Raw genomic sequence first — 25,562 nt, 5'->3', positions numbered from 1 at the left:
ACACCACATGTCGCACTCCTGCAAAACTGTTATCAGCACACGTTATTTTGTGTGACAAACATACTATGGTCCGGATTCAATCAAATGCGGTTATTTACATTGCTGGGAAAAGGGTGGTAGCCTCGGGTATTAATGCCCAGGGCTATTAAATTACAGCCCCTTTTCTTTGCACAGTATATTACCTTTTTTAACCCGTAGGATCCAGAATAAGTTCCCGAGGCTATGGGTTAACACATTTGCGGCACCCACAATTAGGGCATTTTACACAGATTTCTGTTTGAGTTTCCACATACAGCTTTTCTCCGGCAAGGGATGGGACCCACAAAGTTTCCTGCAAGTGCCAAAGGGCAGGCATGCTGGGACATGTAGTCCTACTGTAAAAATCAATATTACAATATGATATTATCACTATTACCCCTGCACCCACTGGCCAGGGATGCAGGGAAGAGTCCCGGGCTCCAGTCCAAGCCTGGGGTGCTCAGGAGAGGGGGATCCCTTTATTGGGGGAATACACACCTCTCCTGGGATCCACAGCCAGGGCTGACTACTTTGGGGTTTTAATGCTTTGGCTGGGGGACCCGGTGAAAGGGTCCCTGGCTACGGCATTACACCTCAGCTAGTGGAGCCCAGTGCTGGTTTTAAAAATACGAGGAATTCCACGCCATTTTTCCCCTTATTTTTAAAACCAGGACCAGTATTTTTAAAATTGGAGCCCAGTGCTGGTTCATTAAATATGGGGGACCCTTACACATTTTGCCCCCTGTATTATTTGAACCAAGACTGTCTCACAGAACCCGGAGCTAGTTATGCATTTGGGGAGGGGGTCCCCCACACCATTTTTTTCTTAATTTAACTCTTTTTTGCTTAATTAGAGGCAGAAACATACACAGATCACACTGATCTGTGTATATTTCTGCTAAACGCACTGCTCAGGAGGTAGTCTATTTAAAACTTCTATTTTGGACCGAGTTTGCTTAAATTACTGTACACCGTGATTATAATCATGATTCTTGGTAAATTCCCATGTTGTATTCCTGTCTATGGCAAGTGCCTGCGAGTTTGGCCAATAGTGTATTTATGTCTATTTGTGTTTTCACCCATGTTTTGCAGAGAGTTTCATGATTTCTCACCCGATTTTGCCTTTAGTAAATTTGCGAGTTTTAAAAAATGGCCAAACACACCCGTGATTGCCATCTCGTACCAACGCTATTCTTCATAAATTTAACCCCTAGTCTCTATTTCACCTGGTTTTAATCAGCCACAGAACTGTGTAATTCACATGTATCCCAGACTAAATGGATGATATGTCAAGCATATATATTTATATTGATGTATGCAGATGCGAGAATGACACATATAAGTATTAATCATGTAAGGTGTTTTGTGGTCTTACCTTTCAGTTGTTTGATAACAATATCTCTGTCTTGTCTTCCATCTCTCCCTCTCAGTACTGTCCTGTAAAGAGGACCAAACCTTCCTTCACCTATCAGCTGGAGGGGATGCCTGATATTCTCCCATGGGGTCTCTAGTGCCAACAGACTGGCATCTCGTGACCTCAGCACACTCTCCATTGACAGCTCTTCCAGAGAGATCCCTAAGTTGGTACCTCTGCAGTTGTCCTGGAACAGTTGATCTGCATCTAGGAAGCAACAGAATCACAAGTAAGAAGGTAGGTATAATATAATGTGCTGAGACCACTGGGGAGATTTATCAAGCAAAAGTGGAGGTGTTACCCATAATAACCAATCAGATTCCAGCTATCATTTATCTAGTACGTTCTATAAAATGATAGCTAGAATGTAGTTGTTGCTATAAGCAATAACCCAACTTTAAATTTTTAGGTGATGCCCAGAAAGGGCCTGTTTCACTGATAGTGAGAACCGGCCATGCACAGAGCCTACATCAAGATGTGTGTGCTCGCATATGTATGGTGCAGCGCATGTGCACTTAGCTATCAATTACTAGATGAACCGCATTTGGATTTGCTTTCGACTCAGGTTGAGGCCTTTGTGCAGTATTCCCCAATTTGTAAAACTAAGCACATATCACTAATGGGGTGTTTCTGGAGATTATGAAGTAGGAATGTCTCTGAAGAAACTGCTTTTAGCTGATAAACGCGTCAGAAAATTATAATTTATCTGGCGTTTGTAGAAATTACTTTCTGATAAAGTGGACTGTGATTTAACATCTATGAAGTTGATACAGTTACTCTTGATTGGACATATATACAGCTGAGTGGGGAGATCTGTTTTTAACAATAGTTTTATTTGTTCAATATATCTCATAGGTTATATGGGGCATTTGTGTTCCTAATGAGTGAGGATTCTCATGTTGGCAACATTGCAGTATTATACACTGCTTTGCTAAATTTATAGACATAATGCTTTTTATATGATTTTTATATAATATGGCTGTTAATTAGTGTAATCCACTGTAAATTATTTCCAGGTTTATTATACAGGTAAATTGGTGGTACTATACTATAAATGTACTGACTTTAGTTTAAAAAAAATAGTTAACATTATTTGAATTTATGTAGACTTTGGCAGGTCCGGATTAAGGGGGGTGACAGGGGCAGTCGCCCCAGGGCCCCCACACAGGGTCGGTGTGACCCTGCAGAGAAAAGGTGTCCAGCAGCACCTGTTCCTGGATGAGGGCTCAGCTGCCACGGATTTGTGTTCTACTGCATACAGTGCAAAGTCCCCTCAGGTTCATTAGCGTCACGTGACACGGGAGCCGTTCTTCCGGAATAACAGGAGGTCAGATGAGTAACCAGGGGTGGGGTGTAGGGTTTAGCCTTCATGTGGCTTGGGGGGGAAGGTCTCCGTGTGGTTTGGAGAGGGCCTCCACAACTTAGTTGCCCCGGATTTTGGCTCACTCTTATACAATTATTTCTATTATTGGAGTTACTGTAGCACTATTAATAATGGAACAGGCCATGTGGATAGTGGCACAATAACCCTGGTGAACAATCCGACATTCCATGCACAAATACAGAAGGATGAGACTAATCCCTGCAACAACTCTGTGACGAATGTTCATCTGTACTTTGTTGTACAGGATAAAAAGGGTTTATAAGTAATTAATCTTGTATGACTCTCGTGTACATATTTCATAGTCATGTCTTCATACAGCATCTTGTTTCTTTAAATAGATATTTTTATATTTCAATGAGCTGGAAAAACCTCATTAAGAAATGAAATTACCTTGTGGATGCTTCATTTTAGCTTTCCTCCCACAATACCGGAAATATAGAATAATGAAGAGCAGAATGACAGTAATCCCAACTAGGAAGACAGGGACCACAATCACCTCATACTGATAGTTCTGGACACCTAGAGAGGAAAAAAACAAGTCATATGAGCTTAATATTCTGCAAGTGGTATTACCTATGGTGTGTGCCTCCTGCCAGTCAGAGGTAGTAGATTATTTTCATTTAATTGTGCTGCTCTGACCATTCCTCCACTCAACACGGTCTGTGATTATATCACTGTATAATGGTCATGATTCTGAGATTTATGCAATGCCAATATTTACGCAGATTAAGCGATTTTAGCCATTGCCAGGGCCGGATTAAGGGGAGGGCGACAGGGGCGGTTGTTGCCCCCACAAACAGAGGGGCCCCCACAACTAGAGCATGCAGGGGGGGTTTGTGAGTACTTAGACCACATCCAACAACCCCCCCTCTCCCTTCCCCGATGGACCAATTCCCCCTTCCGTTGCCGAAATGGGGGCAGAGCCATCACAAGCCCCGCCCCCATATGACCCGCGAATCACGGCATTACGGGACAGAAGGGACGTGGCCTAATGTCTGATCAGCAGCTTCATGGAATGTAAGTGTGTACAGTATATGTACTGTTTTATTATTTATATATGTTCATGTATACGTGTTAGTATATGTATACTGGGCCTGATTCAGAGCCGGACGCTATTTCCGGACGGTCGTTCAGGAAAATGGGGTGGCTATTCAAATGAACCGTTCGCTCTTTGCGGTCTGTTCACGCCTCCATGTCTGAACGAGCGAACAAATCTTGCGGTCGGTTTTGGATAACTACGCCCCCTGGCCGTTCGCATCCTACGTCATGTCCGCTATTTATTAGATTAATCGAGTACATCGACCAGCGTATGAACTGCTCGCTATTCTTGTGGTTGGTTTTTCCTACCACAATCTTGCGAGCAGTTCTGACTATAAAATAACCCAGTGACGTGGTCAATGACGCTGCTGTATTAATTATGCACACCCATAAAACGCCCATTTTGACCTTTAAGCACGCCTGCGTTCGGATCTCCACTCCCCGTTTTCAAGCACCTTCCTCTGTTACCACCCACATACGCCTCCTCCTGTCACTCAAAATTGCAGGCATTCGCTATTTAGCGAACAAACGATTTTCGGCCGCACTGAATGGTTCGCGCATGCGTATTACGATCCGTACGCATGCGCAGCTGGGCAAACATCGCTCGGAACGAACGAGCGTCCGCTTACGAGCGGCTCTGAATCAGGCCCATTGTGTATGTGTGTGCATATGTGTATGTATGTATGTATGTGTTATTGTATATACAGTGTGTGTTAGTGTGTTACTTAGTTGCTTAGTTGCCCTAGGGCCCCCACAAGCCTTAATCTGGCACTGGCCATGAAAGCCATACTGTGCACATGCAGTGATTGCTTTGTGATTACACTCATACAAGGATTCACTCTCAAAGTGAGTGGCAGGTAGTCATCATTTAGGGGAGGTAATGGGAGTTGGCAAAGAAAATTCAGGCGTGTTGGGACCATTTAAATGCTATTTGATGGGCGTGCATAAATTAGCCATTACGATCTCCTTCGCAGCATGAGAGCTCTCTACTTGTCAGGAGGGGATGTAGTTAAATCCCGACAGGGGAAGCCCGACAAGGGATTTAAAATAGGCATCGAAATACAGATGCCTGTCTTAATCCCGACACCGGAATCCAGAAGGAGGCCTGCCCGGACAAGGTAAGTCCGGGGCGCCCTTAGAGTTAGTTGCGGGGGGAAGTGTTAGGTTTTGCTAGCATAGCGGGGTTAGTGTTAGGTTTTTTGGGGGGGAGGGTTAGTCACCACTGGTGGGGGGTTAGGTTTAGGCACGAAGGTGGGGAAACTTAGGTATAGGCACTAACGGGGAGGGTTAGGATGCAGGGTGGGGTGGGGAGGGTTAGGGTTAGGCTACAAAAAGGGAGAGTTAGGGGGAAAAGGGGGGAGGGTAAGTATACTTACCCAACCCCTGTCGGGATACCAACCATTGGGATACCACTGTCGGTATTTTGACAGGAGGCATCCCGACAGCCGGCATTACATATCGAATCCGTCAGGAGAGCCGCAGTGTTTGAGACAGGTCAAACTTCACTCAGAAGCTGCGTGGCTTCCCGATCTGCGTCAATATTCCCGATGTGTACACTGATGTGATTCGTCGGACAGATATGAGAAGGCAGCAGTGGGCGCTCGTATGCTCGGAGAGGCTTTTGAAGACATTAGCAAATTTTCGCTAATGCGATCCGTAAGAGGTCGCAGTTGCGATTGCATTAGCGTAAATCTCGGAATCAGGCCTAGTGTACTTCGGTGGAGGCCTAAACATAATATACAATAAATTGAATGACAACACAACCCCTTTTTGCATTATTATAGCTATATAATTGTATTATTGCAGGTCTCTGATTTTAAGATTATCATGATTCCCTTGGGAAAAGCTATCCTAGTTTTTTATATAAGCAAGTCTCATTACTGGCACACAAGCCTATAACAAGTAACAGGATGAAGGTTATCAACAGCAATGTAATGTATGTCTTATCTTTCATGCTACAATAGCTATACATTTTACTCTGAAAATGTGTGTCGCAGTCCCTATAGCAGCATAAAATGCCTGTGGCCAGGGACATAACTAGTCATTTGCGGGTACTAACAACATTTTTATGGGCCCCATGTCCAGCCCAATGGCAAAAAATCTCCCATAGAATCATGGGACAAACAAGGAAGATAGGTCCCTCTCAGCTTGGGCCCCATAGCAGCTGCACCCACTGCAACTCTTGTAGTTACACCCTTGCTTGTGGCCACTGTGGCCACTTACTGAGTAATGCCATGAATGCTATATAGAATATGATTATTGCTGGTAAAGGATTGGATATACTGTAACTTACGGCAGAGTTGATCTGTGTCGGAACAGTTCAGCAGGGTACGTCCAGGAGGTCGGTAATGCTCGTCATCCATTTTTAAATACTTGGGTTACTTGCTACAATCTATATAGGATCAAATAAAAGACATGTTTAACACAAATAGAAGCAGAAATAACTTACACTTTTATAGAATTTTACTTCGGCTGGAAAGTCACTGAGTGCATGCGTCCAGTGCTGTGTACATACAAGTCACTGAGTGCATGCGTCCCGTGCTGTGTGCATACAAGTCACTGAGTGTATGCGTCCCGTGCTGTGTGCATCCAAGTCACTGAGTGCATGCGTCCCGTGCTGTGTACATACAAGTCACTGAGTGCATGCGTCCCGTGCTGTGTGCATACAAGTCACTGAGTGCATGCGTCCCGTGCTGTGTACATACAAGTCACTGAGTGCATGCGTCCCGTGCTGTGTGCATACAAGTCACTGAGAGCATGCGTCCCGTGCTGTGTACATACAAGTCACTGAGTGCATGCGTCCCGTGCTGTGTGCATACAAGTCACTGAGTGCATGCGTCCTGTGCTGTGTGCATACAAGTCACTGAGTGCATGCGTCCCGTGCTGTGTGCATACAAGTCACTGAGTGCATGCGTCCCGTGCTGTGTGCATACAAGTCACTGAGTGCATGCGTCCCGTGCTGTGTGCATACAAGTCACTGAGTGTATGCGTCCCGTGCTGTGTGCATCCAAGTCACTGAGTGCATGCGTCCCGTGCTGTGTACATACAAGTCACTTAGTGCATGCGTCCCGTGCTGTGTGCATACAAGTCACTGAGTGTATGCGTCCCGTGCTGTGTGCATCCAAGTCACTGAGTGCATGCGTCCCGTGCTGTGTACATGCAAGTCACTGAGTGCATGCGTCCCGTGCTGTGTACATGCAAGTCACTGAGTGCATGCGTCCTGTGCTGTGTACATACAAGTCACTGAGTGCATGCGTCCCGTGCTGTGTGCATACAAGTCACTGAGTGCATGCGTCCCGTGCTGTGTGCATACAAGTCACTGAGTGCATGCGTCCCGTGCTGTGTGCATACAAGTCACTGAGTTCATGCGTCCCGTGCTGTGTGCATACAAGTCACTGAGTGCATGCGTCCCGTGCTGTGTGCATACAAGTCACTGAGTGCATGCGTCCCGTGCTGTGTGCATACAAGTCACTGAGTGCATGCGTCCTGTGCTGTGTACATACAAGTCACTGAGTGCATGCGTCCCGTGCTGTGTGCATACAAGTCACTGTGTGCATGCGTCCTGTGCTGTGTGCATACAAGTCACTGAGTGCATGCGTCCCGTGCTGTGTGCATACAAGTCACTTAGTGCATGCGTCCCGTCCTGTGTACATACAAGTCACTGAGTGCATGCGTCCCGTGCTGTATGCATACAAGATCGCAAGACTGATCGAGGTGCACGGTCTCAGAAGTATATTGGAAATGTATTGGGGGTTCCTGGGCAGGGACTGGGAGGTGGCTATGCGGACGCAGATATAACGCCTTATGAGCATGTTATTGGAGTGTCGCTGGCATCTCGCTGAAAGGGCTGCGGACTCCATGGTCTGATTCAGAGATGTACGCTAATGCAATCGCAGCTGCTATTCCGTATGGAGCCAGTGTGCAAAAATATGCTAATGCATGCAGGCACCTGGAAATGTATTGAGTCGCCCATTGGTGGCTTCATAGATCCAAACAAGTGCGTACAACCACGCAGTGGTAGTCTCAGATCCTTTGATAAGCGACCATCTGTGTAATCCTAAGGTTGCGCAGAATGGCCGTGAAAAGTAAGACACTGGCTCCATGTTTTCTGTGTACGGGATTTAAGTGTGGGGTGCTGAGACATGCCAAAAAGTGGTCCCAACATGACTGCGTTTTAGCTGCCACTCCCTGTAACTGCCTCCAAACTGACCCTGACTGTCAATCACTTTGCAAAGAAATCCTCACTGCGAGCGGCATCGCTAAGGTACCTTGGCACGTCCACAGTGCGACCACGGAGCATTCGCTGTTGTCCGATTATCACTTAACTATGGAAATATCCGCATTGCGTACATCTCTGAAACAGGCCTTCAGACACTTAATCACTCACATTGGAGGCCCTGCTCTGATGGAGATTCTGCACCTAGCATACAGTATGGCTGGTGCAAGTTTCCATGGTGCGATCGATGGTTGTGCCTAAAAACGTGCCAAGCTGTATTTCAGCGTCTAAAGATGCTCAAAGTGGGCGTTTTAGTCTTTGCACATGCAGACACTCAGATGTACACCAGGGAAGGACTTGTACCGGTATTAGCATAAAGTCGCACACTGTACACCAGTAAAAGATGGACACTTAGGGGTACATTTACTAAAGTTAGAGTTTTTAGAAGTGGAGATGTTGCCCTTTGCAACCAATCAGATTCTACTTAACATTTAACTAGCACCTTCTAGAAGATAATAGCTAGAATGTGATTGGTTGCTATGGGCAACATCTCCACTTCTAAAAACTCTCACTTTAGTAAACTCACCCCTTAGGATTCAGAATCAAGTCCTTTTTGAGCAAACCTTTTTTTATTATTATTATTATTATATTATTATTACTACTTGTATTGTTTGCACGTACAGCATGCTGCATAGTTGCCGACTTTCTGGCTGCTCCTTCCGGGAGGGAGCAGCCAGATCGGCAGGGCAGCGGGGGGCGTGGCCGAAAAGGGGGCGTGTCCGGATGGGTGCCTGCCGTTTGTAGGCGTCACGGGGGCGGGGTAACGCGATCGCGTCATTTTGGCCCCGCCACACAATGCCGATAATACAGGCATTGTGAGGCAGGGGGCGGGGTCAAAATGACGTGAATCGCGTCACTGGCTGCCCTCAAAGCGGGGGTTAAGAGTAAGTTGCGGGGGAAGTCGGGGGGATCGCCGGCTGCCGGGAGGCTTGCCTGCCTTTCCGGGGGGGCGGGAGCTGCACCCGATTATCGGGAGGCTCCCGCCCAAATCGGGAGGGTAGGCAACCCTGGCATGCTGTGACATGAACTTGTTTGATTTTGTCTGTAACATTTCCCAATATGGCACATGTGCAATACACTATAACCTTCATCTATCTTATCAAATTCAACCTTTGTACCGGAAATTCAGTTTTCTGACATCCAATCTTGTTAATAAATTGAGCATGTGCCCCATTATCTTTAATATGAACCAAACACATGAGCCAGTTAAAGTTGTAGTGCTCAGAGGAGCTGACCTCCTTCACCCCTGAGGATTTTGGCACATGAAGGAGGGGAATATGGACAATGAATAATATCATTATATTATTATTATCCTGTTTGATTCACCGACATACTGTATTACGCAGCACTGTATATTGAGCTCATAATGCAAACAAATCATGTACTATGAAATTAAAGAGAAGATACAGATGGCCCTACTCAAGTGGGCTCACAATCTAAGAGGTGTGAGGAACAAATGATACATAAGGAAGCTGAGTAATTCTAGCTGCTGGTGGGGAAAGTGCAAGTGGCCATTGTGAGGGAGCACCATTATAAGCCACCATCATTAAAGCATACTGTATACTAGAGGCCTATATTTCCCCGCAGCTACCAGCGGCTAGGTATGGTTAGAGGCAGTGGTAGGAGGAGACATGAAAGATGAACCAGTCATTCTAGAAATCTTAAGCCAGCTAATGTCAACCATGACGTCATATAGCTTAAGAAATCTCCCACACACTAGACGATTATCTGCACAATTTCGATGCATCGTAACGATAAATCGTTAAAATTTGTGCAAATCGTGCAGTTTCCACTGTGCGATAACGATCCGATGTGCGGTCTCGCGGGTGGTTAATTGTATCTTCAGATCTTACCTACTGCAGGTAAGATCTGGCAATCTCTTTAACGATGCACTGGAAATCGTTAAGGACACATGATAGGGCGTTAGTAGATCGTTTGTCAAAATGAACACGATATCGTTTGTTCAGGACTGCCAGGGAGCTGCCAGGGAGATCAAGGGAAGTTATTAATGACATTGCATCGTTTGCGAGTCGTTTAATGTGTAGGCACCTTTACTCTTTTTGGGGGTAAATGTACTAAGCCTTGGAGAGAGATAGAGTACCAACCAATCAGCTTCTAACTGTCATGTTACAGGCTGTGTTTCAAAAGTGACAACAAGGAGCTGATTGGTTGGTACTTTATCTCTCTCCTAGGCTTAGTACATCTACCCTTTCTTTCTTGTAGGTATACAACAGCTCGGAGCAACTGTGACTGGTATATTTCTTTGACTTAATGCTTACTGTTGGCCATGGCAGTCAGGACACCTTTCACCATGTTTGCAGTTGTGGTGACAGCTGCTGCCACCAAAGAGATCAACGCGGCAGAGATCAACAAAGGAAGAACAGAGATGGTAACAGCAATGACAGTTGAAGTCAATGGGTCCAGGAGCTGGACTGTACTAGTATGCCACTGACTCTTCAGAAGAACCCGGTCCTTGGTGTGATGATGATGATGACTCTTCAGCACTACAAAGTCTTTTCCCAATGACTTCTCAAACATTGAACAATTTTATATTGGTTATGAAAAGATGATTATGTAAATGGTAAGATACAGAGCTAATCTGAAGTGCAGACATTTCTGTCTGCCACCAACATGCCACCATTATCATGTGTGCATGGACAAACTACACCCCATATGCCTCCCCATGACAATTGCCGGTATAAGGCAACTGAAGAAAGGGATTTGGGCATAGGGGAAGCGCTGGGCATGCTCATAGAGCGATGAAAATGGGGTGTGCCATTAGGCTGTGCCCCCTACCCCGAGGCTAACATGATCCCGATTTAGAAAGTCCAATTTTTGGGTGGTATGGTAAAAACAACAGTATAAAGTAGATCTTGCTATCACTTTAGGACAGTATTAAAGCTTGCCTGCGTTAGCTAATGCCAATGGCGTCATTACGCTGTTGCCTATGGATACGCATGTGCAGTTGTGCAGATGCGTTAAGCCTGGAAGTAAAGTAATAGCCCTGAAAACCCATTACAAATATGCAGCAATAAGGAGTGTTTATTTTTAAATTTACAACACATTCCTTGATTAATGGGACCTTTATTTCCAGAGATGTGCACCTTTATGTGATATACAGTACTATATTTAAGTATTACCCTGTCCATATGCAGAAAGGATATCATTATACCTGCCACTAGCACACCTCACCCACAGCTAGTATACCAAGATTTGGAACATAAAGCCATAAACACATAACATAATATAGGGTGTGAGACGGCAGCAGACGTCACTGGCAATACGCAGAAGTTTCCTGTTACAGTGTAAACAGCTCATGTGTCTCAGGATGTCTCGGAGTCACTGACACTTCCAACAATTCTCCTTCAGGTGGCTCTTTATGTTTTATTCACTACGTAGCAATAGTGTCCAGGAGACCTGCCTACCAGCTATCAGGTTAGAGAGAAGCTTTCCCTATATAATCAGTGAAACTGACACAAAGGAGTTGTACAAGTATTACATGCCCTTGAGAAGGACATTATGTATATTTAATATATCCAAATGCATATATATAGAACAGTGTTTATTACATAGCTGACAGTTGTAACAGAGAGTAAATACAAAGTAAGAAGCTAAAGGAACAGAAGACGTCACTGAACCAAATATCAGATCTTTTATCTGCATCTATAATTTCACATTATACAAGAATTCCTAAAACAGTTTTGTCTGTATCACAGTTCTCTTATAAGAGTATCCAGTAAATGAACAATGGTTCCAGCGGCATGCAGTCATAAAGTCGACAATCACAATGTAGACATTCATAATGTTGACATGACATTTGGAATGTTATGCCAACATTCTTAAAATGGACATTCTTATAATGTTGCCAGGCAACATGTTAACATTCTCGGAATGTCGACAATCGACATTAGGGTTATGCTGAGGAATGGGGGGATAGGGTTTGGCACTAGGGGGAGGCTAAGGTTAGGTGTAGGGATTAGGGTTAGGCCATACTTGCCCACAATGTTACTGCTGCCTCGGGGAGGAGGCAGCCTAGATCGGCATAGCTGGAGGGAGCGGATCGGGGGCGTGACTGCGAGATTACCAGCATTGTGCAGCCAGACCAAGACAACGAGATTCAGCTCAAATCGCGTCCTGGACTCCCCCGGACCGCCCTCTTGCAAGGGGGAAGCGGATGCCTTCTGATTTTCAGGAGGTTCCCGACCATCCCGGGAGAGTGGGCAAGTATGGGTTAGGCTGTAGGATGAGAGCTTAGAGTTAGGCACTAGGGGGAGGTTAGGGTTAGGCCATGGGGGGGATTAGTGTTAGGCACTAGTGGGAGGTTAGGGTTGAGTGTAGGGATTAAGGATAGGGGAATAACACTCAGCTGCTTATTGTCTGCATGTTAGGAAATGGTTGGGCAGCAAGAGCTGTATATTAGAACAATCTTACGGACATCTGACACAGAATCAAGAGCATGCATGTAATAAATACAGAGAATAATGCCATAATAAAATCTCATGCAATCACAATTACATGCACTCAGTGGCCACTCTATTAGGTACACCGTTCTACTACTAGATACCACCCCCATCCTCTACCCCCAGAATGGCAGAATTACTCTTTGCATGGATTCAACAAGGTGCTGGATACGGGATGTAGTCAGGATCCCAACAGTCAGGATTCAGACGGTCAGAATTCTGATGGTACAAATTAGGGTTAGGTTTAGGGGTAGGCACTATGGGGAGGGTTAGGCTGCTAGAGGGGAAGGTTATGGTTAGGCTGCATGACGGGGTGGTTAGGTTAGGCCGCGGATGGGTGGGTTAGGGTTACTGTAACGGTTAAGATTTTGGTTACAAAAATACTTACCAAAATCCATCAGGAATTTGACAGTTCGGATGCCGCTGTTGGGAGCCAGATCCCAACACGTGGGGAACATTGATTACGCAGATGCTGGAGATCTGTCGGCTGTATTTATGCTACAAATCTTCTGTTTCACCAAATCCTGAATGTGCTCTATTGGGTTCATATCATTCACAAGACCAGGCAACATATTTCTGATCTGTATCTGTCCAGGTTTAATGAGCTTATGCTCGCTGTATCCCCGGTTTCCTGTACTTCTCTGTCAGGAGTGAAACCTAGGGGTAAAATTACTAAGTGGCAGCTTGCAAAAGCTGGTTCTTCTTGGCGTATTTAAAGGAAATCTAAAGCAGCAATACCATTCAAAGCAAAACATGGCATGTTATACCTTGAATAGTATTGCTGTTTTAAATGTCATGCTTAGACACGGCGAGAAGCGCCTGCTTGTTTAGTAAATTTACCCCCTGGTGTGGTCTTCTGCTACTGTAGCCCATACACTTCAAGGTTCGATTTGCTGTGTGTACAGAAATGCTCCTATACGTAGCAATGTTAATTCTGTATCTATAGGACCACCATATAATACATACAGTATCAGTGTAGTGACTGCCATATACTACAGACAGCATTAGTGAGCCATATACTACAGACCACATAAGTGACCACCTTATACTACAGACAGCATTAGTGACCACCATATACTATACACAGCATTAGTGACCCCCATACTGTATACAACAGACAGCATTAGTTACCGCCATATACTACAGACAGCATTAGTGACTGCCATATACTATAGACAGCATTAGTGAACACCATATATGCCAGACAGGAACAGTGACCACCACATACTACACACAGCATTAGTGACTGCCATATACTACAGACAGCATTAGTGAATGCCATAAACTACAGACAGCATTAGTGACCACCTTACACTACAGACAGCATTAGTGACTGCCATATACTACAGACAGCAGTAGTGACCACCATATACTACAGACTGCATTAGTGACTGCCATATACTACAGGCAGCATTAGTGAATGGCCAAATACTACAGATAGCTTTAGTGATCACCATATACTACACACAGCATTAGTGACTGCCATATACTACAGACAGGATAAGTAACCGCCATATATCACAAACAGTATTAGTGACCACTGTATGCTACAGATAGCATTAGTGACTACCATATACTACACACAGCATTAGTGACCACCATACTGTATACAACAGACAGCATTAGTTGCCACCATATACTACAGACAGCATTAGTGACTGCTATATACTATAGACAGCATTAGTGAACACTATATATGACAGACAGCATCAGTGACCACCGCATACTACATACAGCATCCTGTCATATACTACAGACAGTACTAGTGATTGCCATATACTACAGAGAGCATTAATGACTGCCATAAACTACAGACAGCTTTAGTGACCACCTTACACTACAGACAGCATTAGTGACTCTCATATACTATAGACAGCATTAGTGACCACCGTATGCTACAGACAGCATTAGTGACCACCATACATACAGCATTAGCAATTGTCATATATTCTACACATAGCATTAGTGATTGCCTTATACTACAGACAGCATTAGTGACTGCCATATATTACAGACAGCATCAGTGACCAACATATACTACACACAGCATTAGTGACTGCCATATACTACAGACAGCATTTGTGACCATCATATACTACAGACAGACCACCATGTACTACAGACAGCATTAGTGACCCCCAAATAATACAGTCAACATTAGTGACCACCATAAACTACACACAGCAGTAGTGACCGCCATATACGACAGCATTAGTGACCCCCATATAATACAGACAGCATTAGTGACATCATATACTACACACAGCATTAGTGACCCCATATAATATAGACAGCATTAGTGACGTCACAAACTACAGACAGCATTAGTGACGTCACAAACTACAGACAGCATTAGTGACGTCACAAACTACAGACAGCATTAGTGACCCCCATATACTACAGACAGCATTAGTGACCACCATACACTACAGACAGCATTAGTGACCCCCATATAATGCAGACAGCATTAGTGACCGTCATAATCTACAGACACCATTAGTGACCCAAATAAATTACAGACAGCATTAGTGACCCCCTATACAGCACTACAGCCAGCATTAGTAACCAACATATATAGTACTAAAGACAGCAATATAATCCCGGGAATAGAGGCAACAATCCCAAAGTTTTGGGTTTAGTAAAATAATAAAAAGCATTGCCTGCCAACCACCACAGCATGCAATAAGCAGGCTGGAAGAGCCTCAAGTGTTAATGAGGCCTGGCAGCTACATGCAGAGGGTTGGGGCACACTGCAAGCACTACTGGGTAAAACCCATGAGATTCTGCAGAGGGGTCAGAGGAGCATGTGCTGAGCTCCGATTGGTGGAGCCCATCACATGCTCCTCTGTCTTGTAGATATGATGCTGTTATAATAATAATAATAATAATAATAAAAAAAAAAAAAAACAGAGATATATACATTCAAATGGGATCATTAGTAATGTTTCCCTGCATTGGTTTTAAGGCCATTAATCTCTTTGTCTATATACAATTTCTGAAAAGTATCAGTGTGTTTTCATGAAGAAGTAGATCTTACTTCTTGATGCTTACTTCTTAGTCAGCAAGTTAGCTGGCTGACTTAGCTATGCGGCAGCAGTGGGCGGCACAAAAATGTGGCAGTTCAACTTCCAACATGGCACATCAGGAAACAAATGATTTTATTATTCAAGAGAGGCCTGAGGGAGTTGGAGTATGTATGTAGTTGAAGGCAGGGACAGGAAGGGTTTGGTAGTAAATTTAATAAAAAATTTTATTCCAAAGCAAATTTATGAGGGAGAAGGGGAGGGGAGAGCCCCTGAACGAGGCACCAGCCTCTTGATAACGACACAGGCAGCACCCCTGACACACAAAAAAACACATTGATTGATTGATTAATTTATTATTTTTGCGGAGGCACTTGGGAGGGAGAGCTCCCGAACGAGGCACCTTGATAAACGACACAGGCAGCACCCCTGACACACACACAAAAAAACACATTGATTGATTAAATATTTTTTTTGGGGCACTTGAGGGGGAGAGCCCCCGAACGAGGCACCAGCCTCTTAATAAATGACACAGGCAGCACAGCATCCCTGCGCACCTACACTGCCGATAAACTAACACGCACACACAAATTTTTTTTTCCATTTTTTTACACTGGGGGGGTGATTATGGAAGCACCAATGAGCGAGGCCGCAGCCCCTTGATAAATGAGACACAGGCAGTACAGCACCCCTGCGCACCTACGTTGCTGATAAGTGTGGCTAACACGCACACACGCACACAGAAAAAAAAATTACAAAAATTTCACACTGGGGGTGAAGAGCACCCGTGATGGACAGAGCACCCCCTGGACAGCACAGCCAACCAGCCCCTATGGACAACAGCCAGCCCCTATGGACAGGACAACCGCCAGCCAATCCCTATATGGACAACAGCCAGCCCCTATGGACAACAGCCAGCCCCTATGGATTGGACAGGTCAACAGTCAGCCCCTATATATGGACAACAGCCAGCCCCGCCCCCTATGGACATAAGCAGCCAGCCCCTGAGTGACAATGACAACAGTAGCCAGCCCCTATGCACAGCATTAGCAACAGCACATTCACAGCCCTCTCTCTCTTCACTCTCCACAGCCGGAATGAAAAAAAATGGCGGCGATCACGGGACCTTTTATACAATCCAAAACCCGCGAGAATCCGACAGTGGGATGATGACGTTTTGCCTCGTTTTGAGATCCGAGTGAGGCGGGAAACCTGAGCCGACTCGGATCTGCCTCGTATCTCCTAAGTTCGGGTGGGTTCGGATCTCTGAAATTCGAACCCGCTCATCTCTACTTACTATGGGCAACATCTCTTCTAAAACTCACTTCAAAAAATTCTCACTTTAGTAAATTTACCCCCTTGAGTGAATCTATGGTCACTCAGAATGGATGTGGTAATTGAGACACTGGAACTTTGTTCTTTGCGTGCACGATCACAGATGTTGGCTAGTACACGCCCAGGAAACAGCTCAACACGCCCGTGTTTTGCTGGAACTCCCCGTCACCACCCACAAAACAGTCTCTTTCTGTCAATCAATTGCGAGAGAATCCTCACAGCATCGCAATTCATTCGCACAGAGGGGGTATTTCAGACCCGCTCGTGAGTGTCAGTACGCTCGCAAGTGGGTCGATGTTCCCCACTTCGCATGCGCACGACGGAGGGAGCTCCGTCGTGCGCATGCGCGAGACCCGGGGAGCGACGGGCTTTCCATCGCTCCGGGTCTCGCACCAAAGGGGGCGTGCTGTCGATGTTGATTGACAGCACGCCCCCTTTGGCGGGCGTGCCGGGGGTTTGCCTGCCAGACGGAGGCGTTCCCATGGGAATGCCTACCGTCTGGGTCAGGCCCCACTGACATCAGTAGTGATGTCAGTGGGAGTGATTTTGGCTCTGATAGAGCCAAAATCACTCCAGGGCTTGTGGCAGGGAGACCCTACCGCAGGGTCTCCGTCGCAAGTCCAATGGTCGCGATGGTCAAGACCATCGCGACCATCTTTTTGGCCGCTCGCATATGCTGTGGGTGGTCACCCACAGCTATACGAGCGGCCAGGAGGCCGCTCCATTTTCATGGAGGAGGGCCCTGATTCAGAGCGAGCGCTCTGCTCAGAGCGTTCAGTTCTGAATCAGGCCCAGTGTGCGCAATGTGGCTGTGACGCTCAACTGCGCGAGCAACGGAATAGCGCTCAACCCAGAATCAGGCCCTATGAACTTTATGGGCTTCATAAATGTTGCACTTAATGTTGCACTATGGCTACTTCAAATAACAATGGAGTGTGCCTCAAATAAACTGAAATAAGTAGGTGATTTACCACCAGGCATATAAAACATACCTTCTGAAGTAATAAAAGTCAAATATGTTTCAAATTCTGTTTACATATAATATATGCAAATGCAAAACATGTATATAAAAAACAACACGTAACCTGCTAAAAGTAGCACATGCCTGAACACTTATTTTCAAGACAAGCCTGGCCAGATTCTTCTGTAAGCACCTAATGCACGTGTCAACGAGTATTCCTAGCCCTACTTACATCATTATTAGTTCTACCTACAGTATATACAGAAATCCATTAAGGATGAAATATACCGCTAGAAAAATTTACATATTTTGTAAGGAGGATTAACATACATATCTATAAATATTACTACAGCTTTGCTTTCATAGAAATAGTTCTCAGAAGTTACTCAACACCCACTGCCATATTTGTTTTAAAGTCTGTCCTACATTCCTAGTCCCTGACTCAATCATTCAATCCTTATTACTGTACATTGTTTTGATTGATAATAATTGCAATTTAATTCAATTAAATTCATATATATTTGGTGTGTTCTTGTTATTGACCATTTAATTTTAACTCTTCAATAAGAGGGATGCATTAAAAATGTTAATCATTTGTCAAATTTGGGGATTCTGTTAAGATCTTGTTAATGGAGCAATCCCATAAAAAATTGTTGTTACATAAATCACTGTGGCTGGTTGTAAGAAACAGCTTGATAATTACTTTTTTACATGGTTTGTTTCTTGAGACTGCTATTAAGGATTGATAACTCTGCAGATTTTCCAGTGTCATGTGACTACCATGGCAACCACAGCCACATGGCACATGATGTAATGAGCAGAGAGCCTATGGAACTACCTTCTGAGCTTTGTTTTTCACTGTTTTCACTGTGAGCGTGCGTGCATGCGTATGTGTGTCTGACAGGAAAGCCAGCTACTGTATAACATACGGCAATCAGATGTATGCTTCGCAAATTAAAGAACAAACAAATATGTGGGATTGCTGAATTCAAAATATAATTTTAAGTTTTTCAAAACATTTCTGAATACTTAAAAGAAAATCAAACAAAAAATATAATATAAGACTACGGCCAACAGAATTGACATAAACAGCTATGATGGGGATACAACTGGGTGAAGCAAATTGTTGTCCTTTACTCTCCACAGCAGATTTACAAGAATTAGCAGTTGCTTGACTTGCAATCAATCAATTATTATTATTACTGATCACACTAATCAAAGAAAGATACAGTATCTAGCTGAAGTTATCACCTAAAACAACTTTGTGTTAACCAATGTAGGGAATGTAGCTACAAGTTTCCGTATGTAATGTGTATAAACAACCATATTAACATGATAATATTTGAGGTCACCGAGTGAAAATGCTGGAGCTCTAGACCTCTTAAACTGAGCAAGGAACTTATACCCTTATAATTGAAATAACATGCTTACTTTGTTATCAGATGGTGATATACATATACACAGCTACTGTGCCAAACACCAATGACTGGTAACATGCTGTAGTAGCAATCAGCTCCTAACTGTCATTTTTCCAACACAGCCTGTAATATGACAGTTAGGAGCTGATTGGCTGGTACTTTATCTCTCTCCACGTAACCTCTCTCCAAGGTTTGATACTTCTCCCCCTCAGTGACCAAAGCTATAGTATAGTATGTGAGAGACAATAGGCTAATGCTGGGTACACACTAGGTCGATGGGCTGTACAGCCGATGCGATATGTCTGTGAACGACGTCATTCACAGATACAGTGGGGGTACACACCTCCCAATATATCAGACGTTCGATTGAATGGCCAATATATCGCCCAGGGTGTACCTAGCTTAACAGGCCCATGGAGTGGGAACATACTGTATACAAACTTTGTTTGTCATTGAGCTATAAACACAAATAATTGTTACATTCACATGCCAGTGCATACTGATTACATATACACACTGACAGATCACATTCCTGAGCATAACAGCAAAGAGTACACAAAACAAACATACATACTAACCAAGTGACTTCCATAAAGCCCCTATCAGCGTGATCTTGTCCTACTTGTCCTGCACACAAGTGGTGAGTGGGAGAAGAGCTGTGTGAGAATCTAGCTGTCTCATCCTGACCTTTTCTCCTACCTGTCAGCTCTGTCAGGCCCTCCCCAGGATACGTTTACCTGAGTCACTCCGATCTTCCTAGGGAAAACTAAGCTTGTGTCCTAGCACTTCCCATTATTTCTCACCATAGGGTTATTATTGGATCAATTGTGAGAACACAAGCTGTAATACCAATTGCCATAGGCTTTCTTTACACTAATCTCCCTGCCAACTCTATCATTTGGCAAGTCTTTTCTGCTATTTTGTTCTGTTCTGTCTATACCTATCCCATTTACAATTTGCAGACACAACAGGGGTAAATTTCAGATATTACCTGGAACGTTTTTTTTTAAAATAAATAACGACCTGTAATACCTCACTTTTAATGGTATTTTGAGCATCTCTGTATACTTGTGCCCAGGAAAGGCGAGATGTTAGTGGATACAAAGAAACAAACACTGAAGGAGCAGTTGGGTATGTAGGATGAAGAAAAGTTTAAGACACTGGGCCTGATTCAGAGCCGGACGCTCTTTAAGAGCGCTCGCTCTGAATCAGGGCGTTTTTTTTTTTCTTTTGTAGCAGCCTCCTGGCCGCTCGCTAAGCTTTTGCGAGCGGCCAGGTGATGGTCGCGATGGTCACGACCATCGGGGCTTGCGACGAGACCCTTGTGGTAGGGTCTCGTCTGTCGCAAGCCCCAGAGAGCTTCCTGCTCTAACAAAGCAGGAAGCTCTCCACTGACATCACTGGTGATGCCAGTAGTGCCTCCCACAAACAGCAGGCGTTCCTTCGGGAACGCCTCTGTTTGTGTAGCCACCCCCCCCCTCCCCGCCTACAAAACAAGGCGAGCTGTAGATCAACATCCACAGCCGCCCCTTTTGTAGTGAGTCCCGAAGCGAGAGAATTTCTCTCTCGCTCCTGGGCTTGCACATGCGTGCGCACGCCGTGCATGCACAGTACCCCACCATCGACCCGCTTGCGAGCGCTCGCGAGCGGGTCTGACTCAGGCCCACTGTCCCATGAAGTTAGGGAATGTGGTGTTTGCATGAAGAGAGAGTGAACAGCAGCTTCAAATGGAGAAGAGAGATGCAGGAGTATTAAAACAAAATGAATAATGACCGTTAGATTTATCAGTGTCATTGTCCCCCTTTACCAGTGCAGTCTCTGTGGAGTGTTGGGAATGAAAGGCTTATTAAAGAGGTTCCCATAGATTGCTAGAGAAAAGGAAGCTTGTGAGGCGAGCGTAGGGCTTAAATAATGTTATATACATAATTACAAAGGTTGAAACGTGCTTAACTTTCTATGCAAACACAACAATAAATCTAAATAAAATAAATATAAATATGTAAATATGACGATAGTGAGAAAAGTTAAAATAATGTTGCAAGAATGCCCAAATGATGTCCTACAGTAAGTCAGATTTTCATCTTTTTTTGGGAAAACAAACACTGTCCCCATTTTGTATGGGTTTCAGCGAGTCTTTAGGATGGGACCAGCTGTACCTAGTAAATGAATGTGAGAAGAGGTGCCCTCTAAGTGTAGTAATATAAAGATTCACAATGAACACACTCAAACAAACATAAAGGTAGATTTGTACCAGATGTGAATTATGTATAGTCTTATTTGTGCTATATGTTTGGATACAGTGATGTCCTTTTTATTTCATCAATTATTTCATATTAGCAATACAGAAAAACATGAGAAACTCTGATCATTGTGTAATACGTTTGAAAAAAATAGAGTTACAGTATTACACAACAAAAACATATATGCCAATATACATACATCACAAAAACAGCTTACAGTATCTGACAAAAACATGGGGGGACCCAGTTTTTAGGATAAATTACCAACATATTTAATTCTTCTATATACTTCTTCAGAGGGATATGTAGGCATGTAGAGATTTACACAGATAGGCCTATACTTTATTCATCCAACTCTACATTTTACAAATGTTTTAACTTTGAAACTTTAAATTACTACATCCAGTGGCAAACACAGGATTTCTAGAGGGGAGTTTCCATATGCTTGATTTTAGAGCGAGTGTGGCCAGTCCATGCAGAGGGTAGAATTAGCACTTATCCAGCTTTAATATGCGTCATACAAAGGGAATTGTGTGTCATAATTCTATCTAGCGTATAGAGGACCAGCAATCACAGTAATTAGCCATTTAATGTGGCAGTAGGGTCATCCTGCCTGAGCTGAACTTTTTTATTTTAGATGTGGGCACCATTCCAGAATATTAGAGCAAGTCCGGGGGAGCAGCAGAAGAACCTAGCACTGCCCTGGACATATATGTACATATTGGGCTCTATAGCAGCACATCCCTAACAGTGAATGTTTTCCAGATCTCCTAGTTGGTGCACAGGTTATTACTGACTGATACATGTTGAAAGATCCACAGGTGGTGCTAATTATTTCATTTGTGATACTGTGAAGAAAATGCAGCACTAGTAAAATTCTATTACATTACTATTTCTATTGTGATCATGGTGTGGGCTGGGGAGGGGGGTTTCCAGGCAGACGGAAACCCCCCCTGCATTTGCCTATGACACCTAGATGATGCCTCCTCTCACATTCCTACACTATATCACTCACACACAACCACACACGCATCTATAATATATATATCAGATGTGTCCTCATACATGGTTGTTCAAGTCGCAACAAATAGCCCCTCTCAGTGCGCCAGGTCCTAGGAGACTCGGCCGAGTGTCTTTCTCGCTGAAAATGTGCATTTTATTCACATAAATAAAACGGAATCGGTATGTAATGCCGGCAGCTAAATAGCCGCCGGATGAAATACCGAGAGTGGAAGACCGATGGTTCGAAATCCCGACACGGGGTGGTAAGTACCCTAAACCTCCCCTCTCACTATCCTAACCCTAATCCTCCCTTAGTGGTGCCTAATCCTAACCTCCCCCTTAGTGACTAACCCTAACCTCCCCCTGTTGGTGCCTAAGCCTAACCTCCCCTTCCTGCACCCTAAACCTAACCCTCCCGGGGGGGGTGCCTTATCCTAACCTCCCCTGGGGGGTGCCTAACCCTAACCCCCCCTTCCCCTAGCCTAACCCTAACCCTCCTGGGTTAGGGTTAGGCTATCCCTTAGTCCCCCCCCTGTGGGTTCCTAAAGCAACGCCCCCCCCCCCCTCCCCCCGTTGTCTAGAACCTAAGACATCCGGCTTACCTTCGTTCGGTATGCCGGGTGTTGGGATTTCGACGCCTATCTTTAGTCCCATGACGGGTTTTTAGTGTAGGGATTTTGGCGGCTGGGATAGCGGCCGCCGGTATCCTGACTACAGTATATCCCAATAAATCAACTGGAAGTGGCAAAACTACATTGCTAGCTTGCATTTACTGTATGACATTTGTATATCTGTGTGTGACTGAGTCTGAATCTGTGTTAGAAGGGCTCCGATGCGGCCTTTTCTCATACCAAGTTCGGTTGTGCTTCACCTGTGACTTTGCACATATTTAAAACTAATATAATATAGTGCAATATATATATATATATATATATATATATATATATATATATATATATATGTGTTGCACAACATTTTACAGGGACTGTTTAATAATTGCAGTCAGTTTCTGCCACCGTGTAGTGTACAGTGAATACTCCAGCACACAATTATCTCAGAAGCCACTTAACCTACCCGCATGCTTTTACACTCTGGGAAACAAGTGCAGCCTGATGATTGCCACAAAACCTGGAGAAAACATACACAAACCATAGAGATAGTATGGGAATATTATTAAATATTTAAGGAGGCACTCACACACTTTAGGGAGTCATATACAATACAACTACTCTATATACATCAAACGTAAATGAGATAGGAGATACTTTGTAATGAAAGATTTACAGGGTACTGGTCCAAAATAAACTATATGCTACACAGACATAATTTCCATGTGTACTGTATACATACATACATACTTACGTACATACATCAGTATTAATACATCCAACTCATAGTTTGTATCGGTGTCTGTGTATGTATCCTCATGGAGACCAATGTTTATCTATTGGTAATAAAACTTTTAAACAAACCAAAAACAAAACAAAACATGACAATAAAGTTAATGAACTCTATGTATCTTTGCCTTGAATATATGCGTATATATGTATCATACGTATTTCTTGTTTCCTGTTGTGTTTATGTACAAATCTCGAGACTGAACTATAATATATATCCTCATCCACATGATACATGTGTACAGCATAAACCACTGTCTTCGAGCTGTGTTTCCTTTTACTTTCTTGTCCCAAACGCTTACCTGTATGTAATCTGTGCCCTTTACTGGTGATCATGGTCTTCAATATTCCTTTATTATGCTATGGACTGTCCCTCGGCACTGTATGCTCGGCACTGTATGTGCTTCTTTCTCTGTGACACTCTCCACTGTAGAGCTCTTCAGACAGACAGGAAGGTCCCAGGATACACGTCTGTGATCACATTTCCACTGACTTCACACCTGTCTGACGGGTCTTTCTGGCTCTGATGTACTGACCGCCTCCCCACCCTCTCTGTGTACAGGGTGAGAAACCTCCTTCTCAGTGTGCAAGGTGCAGCTGCAGGGCACCAATGTGCTTTATACAACTCCAGTGACATACATCACACATCAGAGTCTTTGTAACACGCTGACAGCAACACACAGAGCACTGGAACAAGGAACTATCACATATGTACTTCTGTAAAAAAAAAAATTACTACCAACGCCGGCTGGGAAACCAAGTGGACTTTTGATATAGTTGCTTAGAGATGGGGTTTTATTGCCATGGGCTAGTGATACCAAGGACATAATAACCCCACAGACACATATGTGCAGATTAGTCAGTAATAGTAGCTTCTTAATCCACAACACTTTGGGCCTGCAACATCTGCGTATTTTGCATTCCCTTTTAAATTCAAACTAAGAGTATCTGTGCTCCAGGTATAGCCAGGACCACTAGAATATTCCAGACCCCAATACAGCTGCTTTTTTCTGGGTTTCGCCCCAGGCTGTGCCCACAGAGTCTTCAGAAGATGGTGCAGTGCGTAGAGGCCAAGGGCATGGCCACACTGACCCACCCCAGGCTGCACATGCAGCTCTATAACAGTAGGAGCTGCACATGCAGCCATGGTGACCAGAGAAGCAGAGAGTGTGCGTAGGTGTGTGTCTGTGTGTGTGTATGTGTAGGGGTGTGTCTGTGTGTGTGTATGTGTAGATGTGTGTCTGTGTGTGTGTATGTGTAGGGGTGTGTCTGTGTGTGTGCATGTGTAGGGGTGTGTGTGTGTGGTGTAGTGTAATAATTACCTGGGCCCAGACCTTTGCAAGGGCATCACAGTGCAGAGGTAGCCACACGCCTCTGCTGCCTAGTCCATACTTGCCTACCCTCCCGATTCGACCGGGAGCCTCCTGAAAATCGGGTGCCGCTCCCGGCCCCCAGGAGAGGCAGGCAAGCCAGCTGTATAAACTCCGTCAGCGGTGGGACCGGTGACGCGATTTGCGCTGAATCGCGTCATCGTAGCCCCGCCCCCTGCCTCACAATGCCATTAATCTCAGCGTTATGCTCCAGGTCATGCCCCTT

General features: G+C 44.4%; 1 protein-coding gene across 2 annotated transcripts in view; it reads right to left on the bottom strand.

The window, feature by feature from the left end:
• STYK1 (STY kinase 1) overlaps positions 1-25,562 on the bottom strand; it is a 53,493-nt gene that overhangs the window by 15,226 nt on the left and 12,705 nt on the right. The window contains exons 1-4 of one of the 2 annotated variants that reach the window (XM_088450492.1): positions 24,269-24,582; positions 6,148-6,246; positions 3,207-3,335; positions 1,394-1,639 (exon numbers count right to left, since the gene is read on the bottom strand). In XM_088450492.1, coding sequence (XP_088306618.1) covers positions 1,394-1,639; positions 3,207-3,335; positions 6,148-6,217 — 445 coding nt within the window. In that variant the 5' untranslated portion in view covers positions 6,218-6,246; positions 24,269-24,582. Of the gene's footprint in view, positions 1-1,393; positions 1,640-3,206; positions 3,336-6,147; positions 6,247-24,268; positions 24,583-25,562 lie in introns of those variants that run through there. The other variant, XM_088450493.1, reaches the window with a different exon arrangement.

The sequence above is a fragment of the Taudactylus pleione genome, unplaced genomic scaffold (genome assembly GCF_031769625.1).
Source record: "Taudactylus pleione unplaced genomic scaffold, aTauple2 ptg000518l, whole genome shotgun sequence".
Classification (NCBI taxonomy): Eukaryota; Metazoa; Chordata; class Amphibia; order Anura; family Myobatrachidae; genus Taudactylus; species Taudactylus pleione.
Note: the sequence above shows the minus strand (reverse complement) of the source record. Positions and strands in the feature narration are given on the sequence as shown.